The following is a 19,806-nucleotide window of genomic DNA, read 5'->3' as shown; positions in this document are numbered from 1 at the left end:
GAAACACCCATGTAAAGGCACTCCCATGGCTCATAACATCTTGTAAATTCCCTTGTAGAGAACTGTCTCAAGGATCTAATTTTGAACCAGGCACATACACAAAAAGCAACTCAGTGCCTTGGAGCCCTGTTGTTATGCACTGAGGGGCAGCTCAAAGACCACCATTTCAATCAGTGGAAAGGCAGCACCCAGATGATGCCTGAGCCCTGAGCGGAAACGCTTCCCCACCCCTCAGGCTCAGCCGCCTTCTGCATTTGGAAAGTGAGCAGTTTGGAGCTAAGGGGCACTCTGCACTCAACCAGTTTCCCATGTTTTGTAGATGTGAATCAATCACGCTGTAGATATTAGGTCAGGAGAACCCATGGACCTGGTTAGCAGAAGGCATGGACACCCAGGTACTAGAATGTCTCCTTGGCAGGGATAGAGAGGGGAGCATCCCAGACTCTGCTCCAATGCCTGGTGCATTGGCCGCTGTGTGCAGGAGAAGTGAAAACACCCCTGGCTTCACAGGCTCCGAACTCATAGCGGCTTTCCTGTCCCCACTTCTGACTCTCTGTCCCCCATAGGTGAACACTGATACTAACCCCCAGGGAAGAACCAGTATCCCCACCTCTGACCCTCTATCCCCCATGTGAGCGCTGATACTAACCCCCAGGGAAGAACCAGTCTGCGTGCTGGATGATGGGCTCCACGATGCCGACAATTTGCAGTGAAACTGTGGTCATCATCTCGGTGATATTCCTGCCAACAGAGCAGAGGGGTGGGCTAACCAGCTGAGGGAGGGGGACAGCTCCACTAAGTTTCACTAAGCTCGAAGAAGGACCCTGACCTGGAATCCTGCAGGCCTGGGTCTGTCACCAGCCTCCCTGAAGCTTTACGAATAGAATCACTCCTGGTGACCACACTAGCCACAAATGCTTTTTCAGTATAGAGGAGCTTGTCTGCTTTCCAAGTCTGCTGCATCTTGCAGACAGCCAGCCCAACATCTTTTTAGGTCTAGATGCTTATGGAAGCCTCCAGAGGGCCCAAGAGAGCTTGCCTTGCTTGGTGCCGTGATGTTCCTTGCCTTCCTCTGCCACCCTCCACTCTGGTTTAGATTCATCAGAGAACACCTTCCACAGATCCATAGCTCTGAGCCTGTCAGCGAGGAAGAGCTGCAGGAAATTCTCCTCCTTCTCCTGATTCCAGGTAGGAGCAGGCCAAGACAGAACTAGAGCTAACAGGCTGAGGTGATCCAGGGCCCAGGCCTCCTGTCCTGCAGCCCATGTCTGGTACCCTAGGGGCTCTCCCCTTTCTGGACTCACCCCTCTGATTGTGGCCACAGGAGGTTGGGTCCCAGGACGATTGCCATGTTGCTAGGAGTCATCTTGTTTACATCCTGATATTCAGACAGTTTGGATAAAAATTTGATCAAGTACCTGAAAGGCAATGAGAAGAAATGGATTTAACTAGAACTCAATACTAGTCTTCATTCCATAGGGCTGAATAGGAACTTCTCGTGTAGGACATTCCTGACAAGGAGACTCACAGACCAGTCATATATGAAGAAATAACCCACATCAGGCAATAGGAATTCTGGATTCTCTTCCCCAAAGCAGACAGACCCAGAATTCAGCCAGGCAGATACTCACATCTATTCCAGTGAATAACCTGTAAAAGGCCCCATCTGTCCTTGTGCCTTAGTACAGGATGATCAAGGTGTGTCTATCATCAAATCCTGTCACCTCATGTGTAACCTCCTGCCATCGTCTCTGTGTAACCAAAGTGTCTATGGCTATTCACAGGCTGGGGCATTATTGCCCTCACTCAGGCTACCTAGAAAGAGCACATGACAACAGAACACGGCCTGGCAATTGCACTGCTGGGAATACACCCGAGAGAAATGCGCCTGTGCACAAGCTGCTAAAAAGACACCTGGAGAGGCATTCTTTGCAGTATGCAAAGAGCCATGGCCACTCAAATGCCCTTCTAGGGGTGAATGCATTTATGTAGAGTGCTATGAAGGCATAAAAAAAGAATGAAGAATTGACAGTTTCAATTTGACAGAATTAACAGAATCCAATTCTCAATGTGGATGAGTCCCGGGAATACGGCAATCAAAAGAAGACGGACACAAAAGGCCACACAGTGTAATTCCACTTCATTGGTGAAATATCCAGAACTGAAAAGGGCACAGTGCAAGAAGGTAGATTAGCGGGTGCTGGCCTGGAGTGGGGTGGTGAAGGATGGCCGTAGTGGGAACCAGGTTTCTTTGTGAAGTGATTAAAAACACTCTAAAATCAGACTCTGTGAACAGGTGCACAACTCTGTGAATGCAGACTCAATCCTAAATGTCACCTTTCCAAAAGGCACAGTGGCGTGTGAATTATATCTCCATCACTTTGGTTCTTCAAAGGAGAATGACAAAGCTGTGTACAAGGTGAACACCCCGAAACAACTTGGGCATGCCACAGCTAGAATATCCCTGTCCTCCCTGGAGGCCTTGGGGTGTGTTTTCTTCTGGACTTCTAGCTACAAAAGGCTGCCATCCGAACCCTTTGTCACAATAAAGGAAATTCCTTAGAGGATTTTAACTCATCTTCTGACATCCCAGCAGATGGTGCACCTGCCTTTGGGGAGTGGGATGTCCAACCCAGTAGTCATGGTCTTCTCCCTGTTCTTGCTCTATCCACAACCTCTCCTGCTTAGGTCTCAACCTCTAGGAAGCATCCTAGGACTGGACCAGGATGTGAGATATCTGAGAATATTCAACCTGGATCCTTGCCCATGGCTGAGGGTTGAGGTTACCAACATGTTGTGAGTCATGCATATTTGACTTGGATCAGGGTATTTTTAAATGCAAATTTTAATAAATATATCTACGGCTCACTGTATCCATCTGTAGGCATACACTAAAGTACTACAACCTATATCGTAGTTATATATAGCTATATTGTTGCCAGACGACCATCTATCTACCTCCAGGGCCATTTGACCTTTTCGAATTGAGACCGCATGCATTAGACCATAGCCCCTGCATTCTCCACTCTGCCCAGCCCTGGCCACCACCTTCAATACCTGTGACTCTAACTACTCTCAACACCTCATCTATACGGAACCACACCTTCTCATCCACATTACTGTAAGAATCACAATTGCACTGTGTGTGCACACCATATCAGATTTATCCATTTATCTGCCTAGGGACACTTAGGTTATTTCCACTTTGGCTGCTGTGACTCTCGCTGTGGTGAATGTGGGTGCATACATATCTAGTCTCTGCTTTCGGTTTCTTTGGGCAGATGCTCTGAAATGGAGCTGCCACATCCTGTGGCAATTTGGGGGTTAGTGCTTTGAGGAACACCACAGCAGCGCTCTAGGGATTTTTAACAGGGAAACAGAAATTGTGAGGCAGATGGAAGCAGAAGTTGAAGCTGAAAATCTGCACCCTGAGAAACAGGGAAGAGAGGAAGCAAGCAAGAGAGAAACAGGCAAGGCAAGGAGGAGAAGCCAAGGGTGGGGAAGGATCTGCAGCAGAGATCGGTGGTTCCCGGAAAAGACAGATGTGTGGAACTCTCTTCCTCAGCACCCTGCCTATGACTAACCCAAGGTCACATCTGTCTCCTTTGGCTCCAGACTAGGTCAGCTAGATGTCCACCAATCTCAAACACTGTAAGAAGGTGTGCACAAACTGAAAAACTACATAGAGTTAGCCAATGGCTGTTGGGTAGCCCCTGATGACATGTGGCTTCTGTCCCTTTCCTTAGCAGCAAATCCTATCAACTTGCCCCTGCCTTATCTCATAGGCTGTTTGGAGCTTAAAATGGACTGGCATGCTAACTGTAATGCGAATCCCATAGGGTGCCTATGCATGCTAGGTTCCATGATCTTTATCCAGGGAACAGGTTAGCTGGGTTTGCATAAGCCCAATCCACTTTCTCCACTCCCCTCTTACCGGATGTTGTTGTGATTGGCCTTGGGCAATTTCTCACAAGCATTCCAGAGAGCCTGGAGTCTCTTGTCTTGCTCCTGAATACTGGGAAATTGACAGGAAAAGTCACTGGTTGAACACACACTGGCATAGCACTGATCACCAGTCTTTCTCACCAGTCATTGTCATGGACACTGGACATTTCCAATCACTGCAGATTATTAGAATTAAGTACCCGTGGCTGTTAGCACTTCCCCGTCAATGTTCTCCTTCAGTCCTGCCCTGCTCTATTTCAACAAAACTTCATCTGCATGGATCACAGGTCTTAGGGGAACAAATAGAACAGGCGAACAGTGAGGTTAAGAGGCCAGACGATCGCACAGGACTTTGGTGCTGTCAGGAGAACACGGGCCACCGGCTGGGAGAATCTGACCCTGCTGCCCACGTCAACCTTGCTGCATACCAAATCTCTCCATATCTGGCATAAACTAAACACTCAACAAACAACGTAAGCTGCACAGACATAAATAAATCCGACCTTTCAAAACTTAACTTCAGTGAGTGGATCGTTCCCACTAGCTAAAAGGTTTTCCATTTCCTATTTACTCTCTCTCTCTCTCTCTCTCTCTCTATATATATATATATATATATATATATATATATATATATATATATATATATTCTCTCAGAATAAAAGCATTATTTATAGGACTAAGTTTTTTAAAAATGTATACCCAGGCCTACATGATAAGAAAAGTCTGATGCCAGAACAATCTTTTCCCCAGATCTGAAGAGTAAAGAGCATTAAGGTGAGGCCCATACCTAAGCTACAGCCATCACCTTCACATGTCATTGCTGGGTGCCCCTAGGGTCTTCCTGCTGATCTTGACCAAGGTGAGACAAATTCTCTGTGCCCCTCATTTCTGCCTTGGGATAGAGGCAAGCAACCTCTGCAAGACCCATCAGCTAAAAGCTCCATTTATGAACAGAAAGGAACAGAATGTATTTTTGCAATGCCTAGTCAGAGCAGGCCTGGACTGGGAAGCTATGAAGCAGCCTTTCTGCTCCCTGGCATGGTGGAAACTCTGACCTTTGTTAGCGACACCTGCCTCACAGAGCTGGTGTGAACAGTCTAAACCAGAATGTGACCCAAGTGCCCCCTCTCCCCCAACCCTGCTGCTGATTGATGTCTCAATAGACATGAAATATTGGCATTGCAGCTGCCACCACCACTGCTGTCCCTCTGTCCCTTGTGAAGGCACTTTCTGTGGCGAGGGCCCCATAGCCTCTTCCAGTCTTCTACTTCTTTGAAGGCGACAGTGCAGCCGGTGGGAAGTCACCCCTTTGTGCAGACAGCACTGGGCCTGGCAGGACAGACCAAGCTGTCATGGGGCCACTGTGCTAAAAGCCACACAATCAAAGTGAACTAGTAAGACTGGGACTAATTTCCTAAAACAGGAGTCTGGCAGGAACTAGTCCCAGTGTCTCTGAGCCTACAGGATCGTCCCCCTTATGTTTTGTTGTTTCTGTTTATTGGGGGTTTTCTGCCTGTAAAGTCAACCCATCCTGATGAATTCACTGGAAGAACTCATTCTGCCTCGTGGAATCAAGTGCTGCTCAGTTAATAAAATGGAAAAGGAAAGTTGTTAGATTTTTAAACTGAATTTGTCTTTTGACAAAGAGCACATGATGCCCGACCTTTCAGGGAATGTAAGTCAACAGACATATATTAGAATGAGTCCCTCTGTGCCAGGAACAGCCCTATAGGCTGGGAAGAAGCCCTCAGAGTTCTTAACCTATCAGCTATATCAACAACCTGAGGCATTCATACTTTCTCTAGCGCAAAAGCAATAGGGCAAAGAGAAGAAGGATGCCTGGGAAGGCTCCTCTGCGGAGCTGACATTTAAAGTGAGGCAGAAGGTATCTGTGAGGTGGAGGTGTCAGAGAGCAATCCATCAGAGGAGTCAGCCAGAGCATCTGTCCTGAGGATGGTCTCCTAGCCACGGAACCCTGCGTCTTCCTCCAGAGTATCTGTCCTGAGGATGGTCTCCTAGCCTCGGAACCCTGCATCCCCCCCTCCACAGCATCTGTCCTGAGGATGGTCTCCTAGCCTGGGAACCCTGCATCACCCTCTCCACAGCATCTGTCCTGAGGATGGTCTCCTAGACTGGGAACCCTGCATTCCCCCCCCCCCCAACATCTGTCCTGAGGATGGTCTCCTAGCCTCGGAACCCTGCGTCTTCCTCCATAGCATCTGTCCTGAGGATGGTCTCCTAGCCTCAGAACCCTGTATCCTCCTCTAGAGCATCTGTCCTGAGGATGGTCTCTTAGCCTTGGAACCCTGCATCCTCTTCCAGGGCATCTGTCCTGAGGATGGTCTCCTAGCCTCGGAACCCTGTGTCCTCCTCTATCTCCATGCTCTACCATGGAGGTACTTAATTTTACCAGGCTCCCAAAGTCACCTCCTCGGTCCCAGTAAGTCTGCACTTTGTTTCTAAAGGTATACTTTATTTATATTTTCATTATTTCATACACATACACTGTACATCTGGATCCCATCTATCTCAACCTCTGCATCCTACTCCCCTGGGACCCTTCTAGCATGTTTCCCTCCCATCGTCATGGCTTCTGCTTTTATTAGTATGTAATCCACTGAATTCAGTTAGTTCAGCCTGCTGGAATGCTGTCTTGCTGTCTTAGTCTTGTGAGGTCTTTCTTGTACAGTTAGCCATAACTGCAGTGAGTTTTAAGTCCAAGGGGTCACGTCCTGTCCAGAAGTCAGCATTTCACAGTGACACCTCCCTGTCTTCCAGCTCTCACATCCCTTCTTCTCCTTTAATGTTCCTGAGTTTTGTGGAGCAGGTTTGGTGCAGACATAGGCCCAGCCCTCAACAGGCACTAATTATGGTCTCTGTGACCAGTTGTGAGTCACTGCATTAACTGTCCTCACTGCAAAGAGCGTCCTCTCTAGCATCAGTCATGATCTAGAATCTGGCCTCCTCTCTTTCGTGGCCCACCTGGGTCTTGGATGTCCTAAGCCCCCTCAGATTTGTCTACATATGCTGCATTAGCCTGGAGTGCTGCATTCTAAGTCCAGCTGAGTGCTGTCCTGCATGAAACCTAGCTTCTTCACAGGGTCAAGGTTATCCTCTCAGCTGCCTGTGGGCATGAAAACATAGAATCCCAGGCAATCCAATCCAGATCTCCAGGAAGCAGGATCAGATCCTGGTATCTTTGGAAAATGTACGGAGAGAATCTGATGCACACGGACAGTAGGGAAAAGGTGTCTTAGGATGATGAGACCAAGGCAGACCCCACCACTCCCCATGAACCTTTGGCATTAGAAATGCTTATCATCCAGGCGCAGAAACAAGTCCTTGTGTTTCTATGGCTCAGTGGCCGGGAGTCATCAGGACCACGCCTTTATTTTAAAAGACACCCGCCTTTTAAAATGATTTGGGACCGGCGTGTCTTGCAACACTCCCAGTGCCACTCTCAGCTGTTCTTCCTCTCTCTAGATTCTCATCCAGAGCTCTTCTCTATCCAGGAGAAACACAGGGGCAGTCTCCAACAAAGGATATGCTCTCATTTCTCACTAGAACCCCTGTTTTGTTTTGCAAAGGCATCAAATGCAGTGGCTGCACGCATGACCTCTAGGACTTGTGTGGGAAGTCCTTCTGTATATGTGTTGCTTTTATTGGTTAATGAGTAAAGAATCTGCCTTGGCCTGTAATAGGGTAGAGTAGAGCTAGGCGGGGAAAACTAAACTGAATGCTGGGAGAATGAAGAGTTGGAGAGACATGACAGATGAGCCAGAACCTTGCTGGTAAGCCACAGTCATGTGGCGATATACAGATTAATAGAAATGGGTTAAATTAAGATGTAAGAGTTAGTCAGTTAGAAGCTAGAGCTAATAGGCCAAGCAGTGATGTAATTAATACAGTTTCTTTGTGGTTATTTTGGGGCTGAGCAGCTGGGAAAAACTAAGCAGCCTCCTACAATATAGGACTTGGCTCATTTGATTTGATTTCTCACTCTCATGTGTTAGCTGGCAAGTAACTTGCTGCCCCAGCCTCACTCCTCACCTTAGAGTCCTCATTTGCAAGGGAGGGAAACAGCCTAGCCCACTTCAGAAAGCTATGAAAATTAGATGGTTCAAAAATTATTATGAGCTTAGAACAATGGCAAGACTCTAAAAAGCATTCAACAGATGGTACCATTTATTAACCTCACCATGGAATCAGAGACCTCCCCTTCAAAGTAAAACCTGTGGACCATATGTTCACCATAGTATAACTCTATTCTGCTTTGGAAAACAAACAGCGCTAGCAATGTACTTGAGACAGCCTTCTCTAGCTTGACACATTTAAGCATGCCTTCACCTTGAGGTGAACTGGTTATCTTTGAGCCTCCAGGATTTCAAGGAATGAAAGAGTAATGAACAATGCACATTTGAGGTGATGAGTACACTAACGATGACCCTGGCTTGACCACTGTACAATATACCCACACACTGACACATCACACCACACCCTAAAACTTTGTAGATATCAATTAAAATGAATGATGATTCACTTGATTGAAAGAGATGATGACCCTTGATACATCCTCTGGTGTTCCTTCTGAGAGGCTCAGCTGGATGCCTTGGATGGCCAAATCCCATGGCCAGAGAGTACTAGGAATTCTTTCCATCTGTAGACACCTTTTCTCCCAACCTTCTCTCCTAAAATCTTCTCCCACCTCTTCTCTGCTACCCGCATGATCTTCACTCTGCTCTCCACCATCCTGGCTCTGGTGCCAATTCTCCTGCTCCCATTTTGTCTGCTTCCTCACTACACATGGTCATTTGTATTTTAAGATAGTTGTGGTACTGACTGCTGGCCTGCTAATTCTGCTCCTTTGGCCCAATCTTCAGAGAGCATGGATTGTATCTACTGCCCACATGGGATGCCTCAGTGTTACTAACTCACTGTGGCTTAAATATCTCTATAACAGATATGGGTAAAGACCTCAAGACTATCCTTTTCTTGCTCTTTCTACTAAAAGAAATCACTGCCATTGTCTTGTTGGGCCTTTCCAGAAACTTCTTTAATGTACACACAGGGCCATTTCTAAAAATCTTTATCTTTGTCTTTATTTTTAGTAATGTACTTTATATTTATCTTTAGTAATGTACTTAGAGGAAGGAAATGGAGGAGGAAAATGATATTATTACATTAGAACCTCAAATAATGGAAGAAATAACACACACATATTGTGTTCTTATTAACTTGCCTATTTCATTCAGCAACAGATCTATCTTCCCTAGTAGCCAGAGTGGCCCTATCAGCTTCTTAATTGCCTCAGAACATGAGGCACTGCCTCTGCCCTCAATGAGCCATTAGTAACTTCCCAAACAGAGTTACACTCTGCATTCTTGCAATATCTTTTTGGGAACATGATGCTCATGATGGAAAGCAAAGAGGGAAGTTGCTTATCTGACACCACAGGCTTTCACACTTCGGAGAACCTACAAGCAATGCAGCACAGCAACTACTTACATGGCATTAGGTTTTATAAGTAATCTATGGATGGCTTAAAGGGCACATAGGGTTCTATGAAAACACTACACTGGCTGCTTTGGATCAAGAACCTAAGCATCCCATGGCCCACAGATACCAGCAGATGAATGTAGTCCTCATAATCCTAATGTATACACAATTCAATATAAGGTACTCACTTGGAAGCTTGGATCCATTCCTCATAGAGTTCAAAGGTCATAAGAGGTTCTGGCAACTCTCGAAGATAAGACTTCAAAGCCCCTGGGCATAAATACAGTAAGCTGTTACACCACAGCAGGACAAACTATATCCGCCTACACTGCTCCAAGTGGACATGACTCCTTGACCCACACATGATCAAATAGTGGTTTCCCATGTGAATAGTTGCCAGGCTTCGAGAGTACCTGGGTTGAAAATTACATAGCCCTGCAACTTATTTTCCACATGGCCTCGCCTTCAGCTGTACTAATAAGGTAGTCTTCCATCAGTGATCAGAACAAGGTCTGAAAGGGGGCCCTACGTGGACGTCTGAAGCGATTGTTTCTGACATGGAGCCACACACTGTCCATGCTCACTGTTTCCTGTAAACCCTGGCTCAGAGGTGGCGGGTACCCACCTGCAATGGCGTGGGGGTCTGCCGAGTACTCCTGCACATCCACCACACAGCAGTCCAGAGCAGCTTTCAGCTTCTTCAGCTTGGAGGCCGAGGGGGCTACCCGGAAGAGGCCCTACCAATAGGATGGAGGGGTTAGAGTGTGGCCAGCAACTCAGAGGGATAGGAGAAAAACAGAGAGCTGGGAAGTCTACCTGCTCTTCCTTCTGGACCACCCCTTCTTCAGCATCTCAACTAGGGCTATGTTCGGATGATGCAGCTGCCTGCTCCTAGCTATCTCCGCCAGTCTTAAGCAACTCAGGAGTCCACCATGCTGCTCTCTGCAGCAGCTCACTGCGTGGCAGCTCGCTGCACTGACTTATTGGGCATCTGTACCTTGGACTCTCAGGTGTCTCTTTTGCACTTAAAGTAAATATCTTGGAGAATCTACCTGAGAGCTGCCAGAGACGCAGGTCTAATAACCTGGGCAAACAAATGTCTATGGCAGTGATTCTCAACCTCCCTAATGCTGTGACCCTTTAATACAGTTCCTCATGTTGTGGTGACCCCCAGCCATCAAATTTTCATTGCTAATTCATAACAGTAGCTTTGCTACTGTTATGAATTGTAATGTAAATCTCTGTGTTTCCTGATGGTCTTAGGTAGCCCTTGTGAAAGGATCATTCAATCCCTGAAGGAGGCTGTAACCCACAGGTTGAGAACCACTGGTCTACGGGATGCATGCATATGCATGTGTATGTGTGTACTTAAATACACACTGGGAGACACTAAGCAATTTAAATAAACAGCACCTGTGTCTTGAGAAGAAAGGAACATGTTGGTGGCCTGCCATGCTCCAGGTTCCATTATTCATTATTTTGGTATCACTACCACTTAGGGCCAAATGAACAGCCTCACATTATAAAGTAAAACTGAGGTAGACAGGCCTGTTTGGAAGAGAAGATAAATGCAGGCCAGAGCTGGGAAGGAAGCTCCAGGCCCAGGGCTGTAGAAGTATGGAGTCTTTTGGCTTTCCACTCTGCCTCCTTAGGTGCCCCCACAGACTGAAAAGCAAGCTGGGAAGGTGACCCTCTCTCCTCTTAGGTTTCATAGCAGCCCAGACTTTCACATTCCTTCTAAAGAAAACATTCCCAGTCTAGGATGGAGATTTTGAGCTCTGGGGTTGGCTAGCTCCTTTCTCAGTGGAGGATGTGAGACAAGCGGATGTCTAGAACTCACTGGCCTATGTGTGAGGAGGTTATGCTAACGAGCTTGGACAAATGTGTCCATAGGGCTGCCATGACAAGGACATCAAGCTACAGAGCACACAAAAAGATTGGCTTACATCTTATAACCATGCCTTGGCCACACAGGAAGGGCCGGTAGTGTTAGGGATGGACAACACAAAGAGGAGGAACCAAGCTGTTAAACTCCGTGGTTCCTGCCCTACTTACATTTTCCATAGCATGAGGTATCTATCCATAGCCATTTGCAGTCTGGAAATACTAAATGGGAATTTCTAGAAAGGAGTCGCTCACAGACTTTAGATTCTTTTACTACAATGTGTTGTTAGAACCATTCTATTTTATTACTGATTACTATTAGTCTTTGTGGGGATTTAGATGCTAAAGGTCCCCATAAGCTTAAGCACTTGAACACGCGGTCTCCAGTTGGTAGAACAGTTTTGGAAGTTTAGGAGGTGCTTTGCTGGCCTATGTAGACTAGCCTCTGCCTCCCGAGATCTGGAATTAAAGGTGTGCACTACCACGTCTGGTTGGCCTGTCTGTGAGTTGAGAGTTATGATGTGGTTGATATAATACTCTAGCTTTTCTGGCTCATTACTGGATAGGTAATGCACAATTTCTTCTTTGTGAGATGCAATGGGTCCTTCAAAAAAAACTTGGAAAAATTTTCCATTGAATGTTATCTTGTAGTTTCTTCTCATTATAAGCTCTTGCTTCATGTCTTTTACACAATATACTATTATCTGTTCTCAACACAGACACTATATAGTGTTCAGGGAAGGAACACAACCGTGGTAGTCGACAGTAAGGCTGCCTTCTTTCATTGGCTTCTCTAACTCGTCAACAACTCTATCTTCATCCAAAATGGAGCTACCTTATTCTTCACCATAGCCATCATATGACTGCCCTCCTCAAGCTAAATATCTACATTTACGTACTTCAGTCCTGACCTGGACGCGAGTTCGTTTTCTAGTGTGGTTTTTCTAGCCCCTGGCATAGCAGTGATCAGGATGTCCAGAAGTTTCATAGTTGTACTAGCTAGTTTTGTGTGTCAACTTGACACAAGCTAGAGTCGTCAGAGAGGAAGCAGCCTCAGCTGAGGAAATGCCTCCCTGAGCTCCAACTATAAGGCATTTTCTCCTTTAGTGATCGATAGGGGAGAGCCCATGATGTGTGGTGTCATCCCTGGACCGGTAGCCCTGGGTTCTATAAGAAGATGGGCTGAGCAAGCCAGCGGAAGCAAGCCAGGAAGCAGCTCCCTCCTCCATGGCCTCTGCATCAGCTCCTGGTTCTGGGATTCTGCCCTATTTGAGTTCCTGTCCTGACTTCCTTAGCGATGAACAGCAATGCTGAGGTGTAAGCCAAACGAACCCTTTCTTCCCCCAACTTGCTTTTTAGTCATGGTGTTTCATCGCAGCACTAGAAACCCTAAGGAAGATAATAGTCCTCCTTCATAAGCAGTCAGCGCCTTGGTTCGTGTGCCCCTTAAATTTTATTTTTTAATACCTACTATGAAGAATAGGCCCGGTGCATGCATGCGTGCACATGCACACACGCACACACACACCAGCCAACATAGATATGCATAGTGCTACCTTCCCTCTCTTCCTCAGCCCTTAGTTGTCCTACCCAGCTTTGCACTCAATTAAAGAAGACAACCTGACTTTGACTAATCCTCCTTATTAGATAGATGCTAGACTCATCTCTTCCAGTAAATTTATAACCCCCCATCCCATGTTTATATTTTGCTTAGGAACGAATACTGAGCCCATCAGGCTAAAGGAAGATGGGATAAAGATGTTAAGATAGCCTGTGGATGAGACCAAACAAATGACTGACAACAATGATCAACATCAATTCTTCACAGCCCTTCCTTATATGAGGCTCCTAAAAAAAATCCTAATGCCACAATCAAATTGTGAGGATCTGTTTAAAAGGACCAGATGCAAATGGGTAAGATCACTACTCTGAAAATCAGAAACTTAGCAAGAAAAAGGAGGAGGAGCAGGAAGAGGGGAGAGGGGAGGTGAAGGAGAAGAGAATTAGATGGAAGAGGAGGAGGGAGAGAAGGAAAGAGGGAAAGGAAGTAGTAGGAAAAGAAGAGGAAGACGAGGAGGAAGGAAAAGAGGCAGTAAGGTTAATACTAGCAAGAGTAGCAGCAGATTGTTCAAATCACCAAACTACATTAAATAGGAAGAAGGGATGTTTATGTCATACAGTCCTTGTGGGCAGACGTCAGCCTCCCATAGTCTTCTGTTCTCTCTGTGAAAGTGAGGGTTCCCATGAGAATGTGGTGTCTATTAGTCTCTGCAGAGGAGACACTATTGCCCAAATCACTGAATGCCTTGATTTAGGGATCAAGGGTGGGGGAATACTACAGGAGAGAAGCTCTTGAGAACCCTGCCTCTTGAAAGAACAGGCCAGCCGGGGGCTGGGCATGGCTGCCTTGTGCCTACCTCTTCCTGCATCCCACACTCCAGCAGCATCGTTACACAGGCCTCTATAGGGAAGGCAATCTCACGGCCACTGATCATGAGGTGCTCCTCCAGGGGCTTCCCAAAGGAAGGCTTCTCCACCCAGGCCTCTGGGGAGAGGTGAGCAAGAAAGGAGTCAGTTAACAGCTTCCCAAGGCCACGCATGCCCCTTGCCCAGATTCTACACGGAGTACCAAAGAAAGAGAGGGCCCAGATGAGCGTTTTTTGTTGTTGTTGTTGTTGTTGTTGTTTTTTACAGCTTAGTGGAAAATGGAAAGTTCATTTTTTTTTTTTTTTTTTTTTTTTGCAGCTTACTGGAAAATGGAAAGGCATGGAGAGAGCTGTACCTGGCACCACTGGCGTCCGTACTACACATACCCAGCTCATCCCCTCTAGAGGGCGATATGGAGGGATGAGCTCAGCTTTAGGTCACTGGTGAACATCAGCTCAGGGAGATCTACTGACTCTTCTAAGCATGACTGTTCCCAGGAGAGCCCAGGTGAGGAGCTGATCTCACCCACAAGGCAAGCAGGCTCTCCACCCTCTCAGCTCTTAGGGAAGCTTGCACTTACCCTGCTGTGCTTTGATCTGAGGCAACACAGCCTGAAGCAGTGTCAACGACTTCCTGTGGTACTCAGCTTGCACTTCTATCAGCTGAGAAAACACAAGAACAAACCTTACCCTCTGCCAAAGGCAAACAGTCTTCTACAGTGGCATCCTCTCTTTATGAAGGCACTCGCTTGTGGAGGGAACAGGTATACTTCAGCCAGTAGGGCAAAGGGGTCACTCCAGGTGGAAATTTGGGAGGTAGGAGAATCAGGAAGGAATGGGGGAATCCACCTGAGCTGGAGCCTGGCTTACAGAGCTTGCCTTAGATCACCTGACATCACCTGGCAGCCCATCCTGAAAACTAAAGTAGCAATGAAAGATGCAACGAGCGTGAATGTAACGGGAAACCCATGCTAAGGTTCATCTGCCCAGGATATAAACAAGTTAGTGCATCCTGTGTGTGTACTGATTTCTGTGAGTCCGCTGACCCTGTCCGTGGTCAGAGAGCAGGAGGCTCTACTCCTTCAGACACACTGGGAAGTGAAATGCCTTTGGCTATCATCCCAGGTCCTCAGGAACAAACTCCTTCAAGGTGTGCCCCTTGCCATCCTAGCCATTAAAGAGATGACTGCAACGTTGCTTCAGGCCAAGGAAAGCTCGCGAGCCAACGGTGACTTCATTTGTTTTCCGGCTTTCCATCTTTCCAAAACTAAGTAAAAGTCGGGCATGGAGTGTGGACAATGACAGCACCAGTGTGGGAAGCCAGGGCCTGAGAAAACAGTGTGGTGTGACGGCGGGGGGCAGCCTGACAAAGCCTGGGTGCCCGTGATTTCACTGACTTCAGTGGCTCCAGATTAAGAATTTCCTAAGTCAAACCAATGGAACACATTTGAAAATAAACTACTGTGGTGGCTGGAATGAGAAATGGTCCCCATTGTCTCTGGGACTTGAGCACCTGGTCCCCGGATGGTGCTGCTCTTTGGGGAGTGAGGTTCAGGTGACTGGCGGGCCTTTCTGGAGGAAATATGTCACTGGGAGGAGGTTTGGAGAATAAGAAGCCTTGCCTACTCAGTTTGCTGTCTCTGCTTCCTGTTTGTGTGTGAGGATGTGAGCTTGCAGCTTCCTTCTTGGGCCTCCATGCCTGCCTGGTCTGTCTGGTACCGTATGTCCCAAACAAACCCTTCCCTCTAAGAGCTGTTTTGGGGGCCATGGTGTTTGACCACAGCAACGGAAAATTCGTCAATACAACTTCTCAACAATGCTTTGAATCAGATGTTCCACACTGGAGGTGATACAACCAGCTCTTTCATAGGTACGTGTGTTGCGGTTGGGGGCTGCAAAAATCTGTACCCCTAACACAGGGGAAGTGCCACAGCCCACAGCTGCTCCCCCACTGTGCACCACTGAGCAGTTTAAACTTCTCAGACCTGTCTGCCTGCCCGCTCTTTCCTCTGACTCGCTTTGATTCTTACCCCATCATTTCTTTGGTCATGAAATAAAAGTCCATAGGTTTTTGCCTTATTTTCAACATTTGGAACAGGCACACTCAACTGTTTTCCATGTTGTATGATTTACCTGTCTATGATTTTCTGTTATGTCTTTATTTTGCCTTATGTTTACTCTGGCAAGGAGCCAGGATCCAAATTATCCGGATTGGCAGACTGAAGTTAGTTAACTGGGATCCTGTCTCTGGACTCTAAATCTGTTTTCACTGAGAAGAGGCAGCCACCAGGTCACCAAATGCTGCTTTTCTACCTACCTGCCTTGAACTTGTCATAAATCTTCAACAGAAACAAATATGCCTCTGTAAGGCACTGGATAGTTTCCTAGTCTTCTCAAATCCTTTGCTGTCACTAATCCTGGTTTTCCAGCATGGGTCCTCTGACTTCCTGGGTTGGGCCACTCTGCTCTATGTACGGAGGTGCTTGTGCACCTGAAGAGGGTTAGCATTTTAACACAGACACAGTGCCACAGCCTTCCTGAGCTGGGACAACTAGAGGCATCTGCAGACTTCCGGGGTCCTCCAGGAAAGGGGAAAAGCCACTTTTGGCTGAGAAGCCCTGGTAGGGGCTCACTAAACTGTGATAATCCTCAGAGACGAGGTTCTGTTTTAAACTTAGGTTTTGAAATGAGTCCACACGTGACGGGCAGAATCCCCTAGAGACTGAAGCAGCAAGGCGCTGTCCCCCCAGCCCCCTACCTCTTCCCACAATACAGACATGCAATCAGAAGGCCCTGGTTTTTATGCCCACCTTCCTTCGCTGTCCACCCCAGGACACATACAGACTTTCCGCCGCGATCTTGCCTTTGTGGAAAATTACGGGCTGCCTTTGCGGACCCTTACCGTTTGAAAGTAGTTTGCATAGTCAATTTCTTTGGCCACAAAACTGTACATGTCAGCAGAGAGCTGGTCCTGTGCAAGGTAAAATATACAAGCAAGGTTAAAAATAGAAAAAGAAGAATGGGAGAGGGTGGCTAACACTGGTCAAAGACAGCATGGGAAGAAAGGGCTTAAACTCTGCTGTACCTGATTATTCAATAATGTGACATCACACACTTGTCCTATGGGGCTTCCAGCCTCCCAACCGTGGCTCTAGAAATGAGTGACTTTGCAAGTCTACCATGATGGTAGTTTACCCAGAGCTTTAACTTACGGGCTAGCAAATCCAAGCTGGTGCTACAGTGATGGGCAAATGAGCTCTCTACACCACAGCTCGCCCCTCCACAGCTCGCCCCTCCACCTGAAGCAGTCCTAAGCACACACTGGCTTGCCTCCCTCTGCCGTTTCTTCTTTTGGGTCACTTCACGTGCTTATTCACCATCACCCTCAAACTAACTGGATGACCATGAGCATATGGGAAAGCCAAAGAAATGCAGTGGTTTTGAGAAAACCTGTATAGACAAGGTGCACAGTGGGTAAAGGATTGCTGGTTTAAAACCTGGCAAATTCTGACCTCATCCGTATTGCACACAATTTTAATACAGAGTTAAAAATACTTAAGCATTAGGCTTTCCATGGGATGCAGTGGCAATGGCGGAATGCTGCCCTGGAATCTCCATGGGCTGCAGTGGCAATGGCGGAATGCTGCCCTGGAATCTGTAGCATTTTATTCTGAGAAGAATGGGTTTCAGTTCCAGAGAGACCGCCCACAGCAGACACAGCAAATGTTTTTTTGAGCAGCATACACTGCCGCTAACAGCATCTTGAAGCTATCACTCTGTCCTTGTGTGTGGAAGCCATGTTGTATCCGGAGGCCATGGCCCCTGGAGGAGGCACTTCCTGAGAAGAGCCTGAACACTGGAATGGGTCAGACAGAGCAGTAACCCGCGAAGTCAACACAGATTCCAAACAAACAGAGGCAGAGAGCCCCATGTTTCAGGAAGAGTTCTGGATGTCAGATCATTAGTGCTCATGTAAATGCCAGGTGATTCAAGGCCTGACTGTAACCCCTGCGTTCTGGAGGAGGAGACAAAGGATCCCTAGAACAAGCCTGCTAGCTATACAAGATGAGTTTGTGAGCTCTGGCTCAAGTGATAGATGGTGCCTCAGTATCTAAGGTGGAGAGTGATCAAGGGAGACACCTGACTCCAGCCTCTGGCTTCCACATACATGCACACATAAATATGTACACTGTACACTCATGCATGCACACACGCACACACACACACACAGAGAGACACCCTGCATATACACAAGAAAAATAAACAGATTATTTTTAAATTTTCCCTTCAGGGTTCAGCAAATGTGAGTGTGTATAAGAGAACTTAATGAGAGAGTAAAATATATTACCTACATGTATGAAATTATCAAAGAATAAGTTAAAAAATTTAATTCCCTTCATGTTTTTTGTACAAGGTACATATAAAACACAAGTGTATTTTAGACTTAGGAATACAGAAATATTTCAGAATCTGGAAAACAAAAACCACTGAGTAGTAGCCGGGTGTGGTGGTGCATGTCTTTAATCCCAACACTCAGGAGGCAGAGGCAGGTGAATCTCTGTGAGTTCACTTCCAGCCTGATCTACAAACTGAGTTCCAGGACAGCAAAAGATAATCAGAGAAACACTATTTCAAAAAACCAAACCAAACCAACCAACCAACCAACCAACCAACCAAACCATTGAGTCCTAAGGATTTCTATTCAGAATACCCACTCCATAAATACTAAGAGAAAATGAAAGAACAGTATAAAAGCAAGATTTAAGACAATTGCTGAGATTTCTCCAAATTATCAAATGCCAATCTAGATCCAGGAAAGGCAGAGAACACCATGCTGAACAAATAAATACACATGAAAATCACACACGGACACATAATGTTTAAATTTCAGCAGATAAAACATAAAGACAAAACCTTGGGGAAAAGTGAGAGAGGGGAAAAGAATTACAGCTAAATTTAACTAAGAACACATGCAAACTAATACACGAACGTAGGCTATTTTAAATGTTAAGAGAAAAACATTAAAACGCCAACTCAGAATCCCCTTCAAAGGTAAAGGAGAAAGAAAGACTTGGCCAGACTCAAAGACTGAAGAACTGTGCTGCCCCAGACACGCCGGGGAAGAAATGAATGTTAGAGACGATTCTACAGAAATAGAATGTGACACAGGCCAGACGCCCAGAGCCCCCAGCAGGAAGCCCTGCAGAACAAATAACTGAATGACCACCGTGTACCTGCATTGGATTTAGAATGTCAGCCTCATGTGATTTTGAATGCCTGGGAAACACGCCTATCTCTACAAGGGCATGTCCAGGGAGGCTTAACTGAGGAGGGAAGATGGACTCTGAATGTGGGTGACACCATCCCGTGGGCCAATGCTCTTAACTAAATAAAAGGGGGAAAAGCCAAGAGAAGTTCATCTCTCTCTGTATCGGATCTGCAGTGTGACCAGTTGCCTCATGCTCCTGCCACAGTGCCTGGCCCTCCAGGAACCACTGCACCCTCCAGCTGTTCACCAGTGGAAACTCCCCTTTTCTAAAGTTGCTTCTGTCGTGAATTTTATCACAGCAGTGAGAAAATTAACTAATAGTCAAAGTAAAATATAAACTTTTTGCTTATTAAGTGGTCTCATGGGTGACAGTTCACAGAAACTACTATTAACAACAATGTATTCACAGTTCAAGGTGTCTATTACTAAAGGCACTTTGGATACAAGCATGAAGACCTGTGATCTATCCCTGTCCTCTGACCTCCACCTGTGTGCCATGGCATGCACACACACTAAGACTTACACACACACACAACAAAAAAATAAATACACACAAGTGAAATAAGAAGGTTAAAAATTTTAAATTCCAAAGAAGCCACTAAAAAAAAAGTAAAAACGGGAAAGTATTGTTATTTTAAAGCAGAGAATCAAAATCAGATAAAATATTCAATTAAAACTAAAAATGAAGCCAGGCGGTGGTGGCGTATGCCTTTAATCCCAGTACTTGGGAGGCAGAGGCAGGAGGATCTCTGTGAGTTTGAGGTCAGCCTGGTCTACATGAGTTAG

The 19,806-nt window shown here is 46.4% G+C and overlaps 1 protein-coding gene and 1 pseudogene across 1 annotated transcript in view; both read right to left on the bottom strand.

Moving 5' to 3' along the window:
* The window catches only part of Arhgap44 (Rho GTPase activating protein 44), a 131,027-nt gene that overhangs the window by 19,656 nt on the left and 91,565 nt on the right, over positions 1-19,806 (bottom strand). The window contains exons 8-15 of the mRNA XM_038326443.1: positions 16,654-16,722; positions 14,333-14,414; positions 13,743-13,870; positions 10,067-10,178; positions 9,630-9,711; positions 3,935-4,015; positions 1,305-1,418; positions 650-741 (exon numbers count right to left, since the gene is read on the bottom strand). Of these exons, the coding sequence (XP_038182371.1) occupies positions 650-741; positions 1,305-1,418; positions 3,935-4,015; positions 9,630-9,711; positions 10,067-10,178; positions 13,743-13,870; positions 14,333-14,414; positions 16,654-16,722 (760 nt within the window). The remainder of the gene's footprint in view (positions 1-649; positions 742-1,304; positions 1,419-3,934; positions 4,016-9,629; positions 9,712-10,066; positions 10,179-13,742; positions 13,871-14,332; positions 14,415-16,653; positions 16,723-19,806) is intronic.
* On the bottom strand, positions 10,333-12,313 carry LOC119813536 (annotated as a pseudogene).

The sequence above is a fragment of the Arvicola amphibius genome, chromosome 4 (genome assembly GCF_903992535.2).
Source record: "Arvicola amphibius chromosome 4, mArvAmp1.2, whole genome shotgun sequence".
In the NCBI taxonomy this organism is placed as follows: Eukaryota; Metazoa; Chordata; class Mammalia; order Rodentia; family Cricetidae; genus Arvicola; species Arvicola amphibius.
The sequence above is the reverse complement of the archived record's forward strand: the minus strand, read 5'-3'. Positions and strand labels throughout refer to the sequence as shown.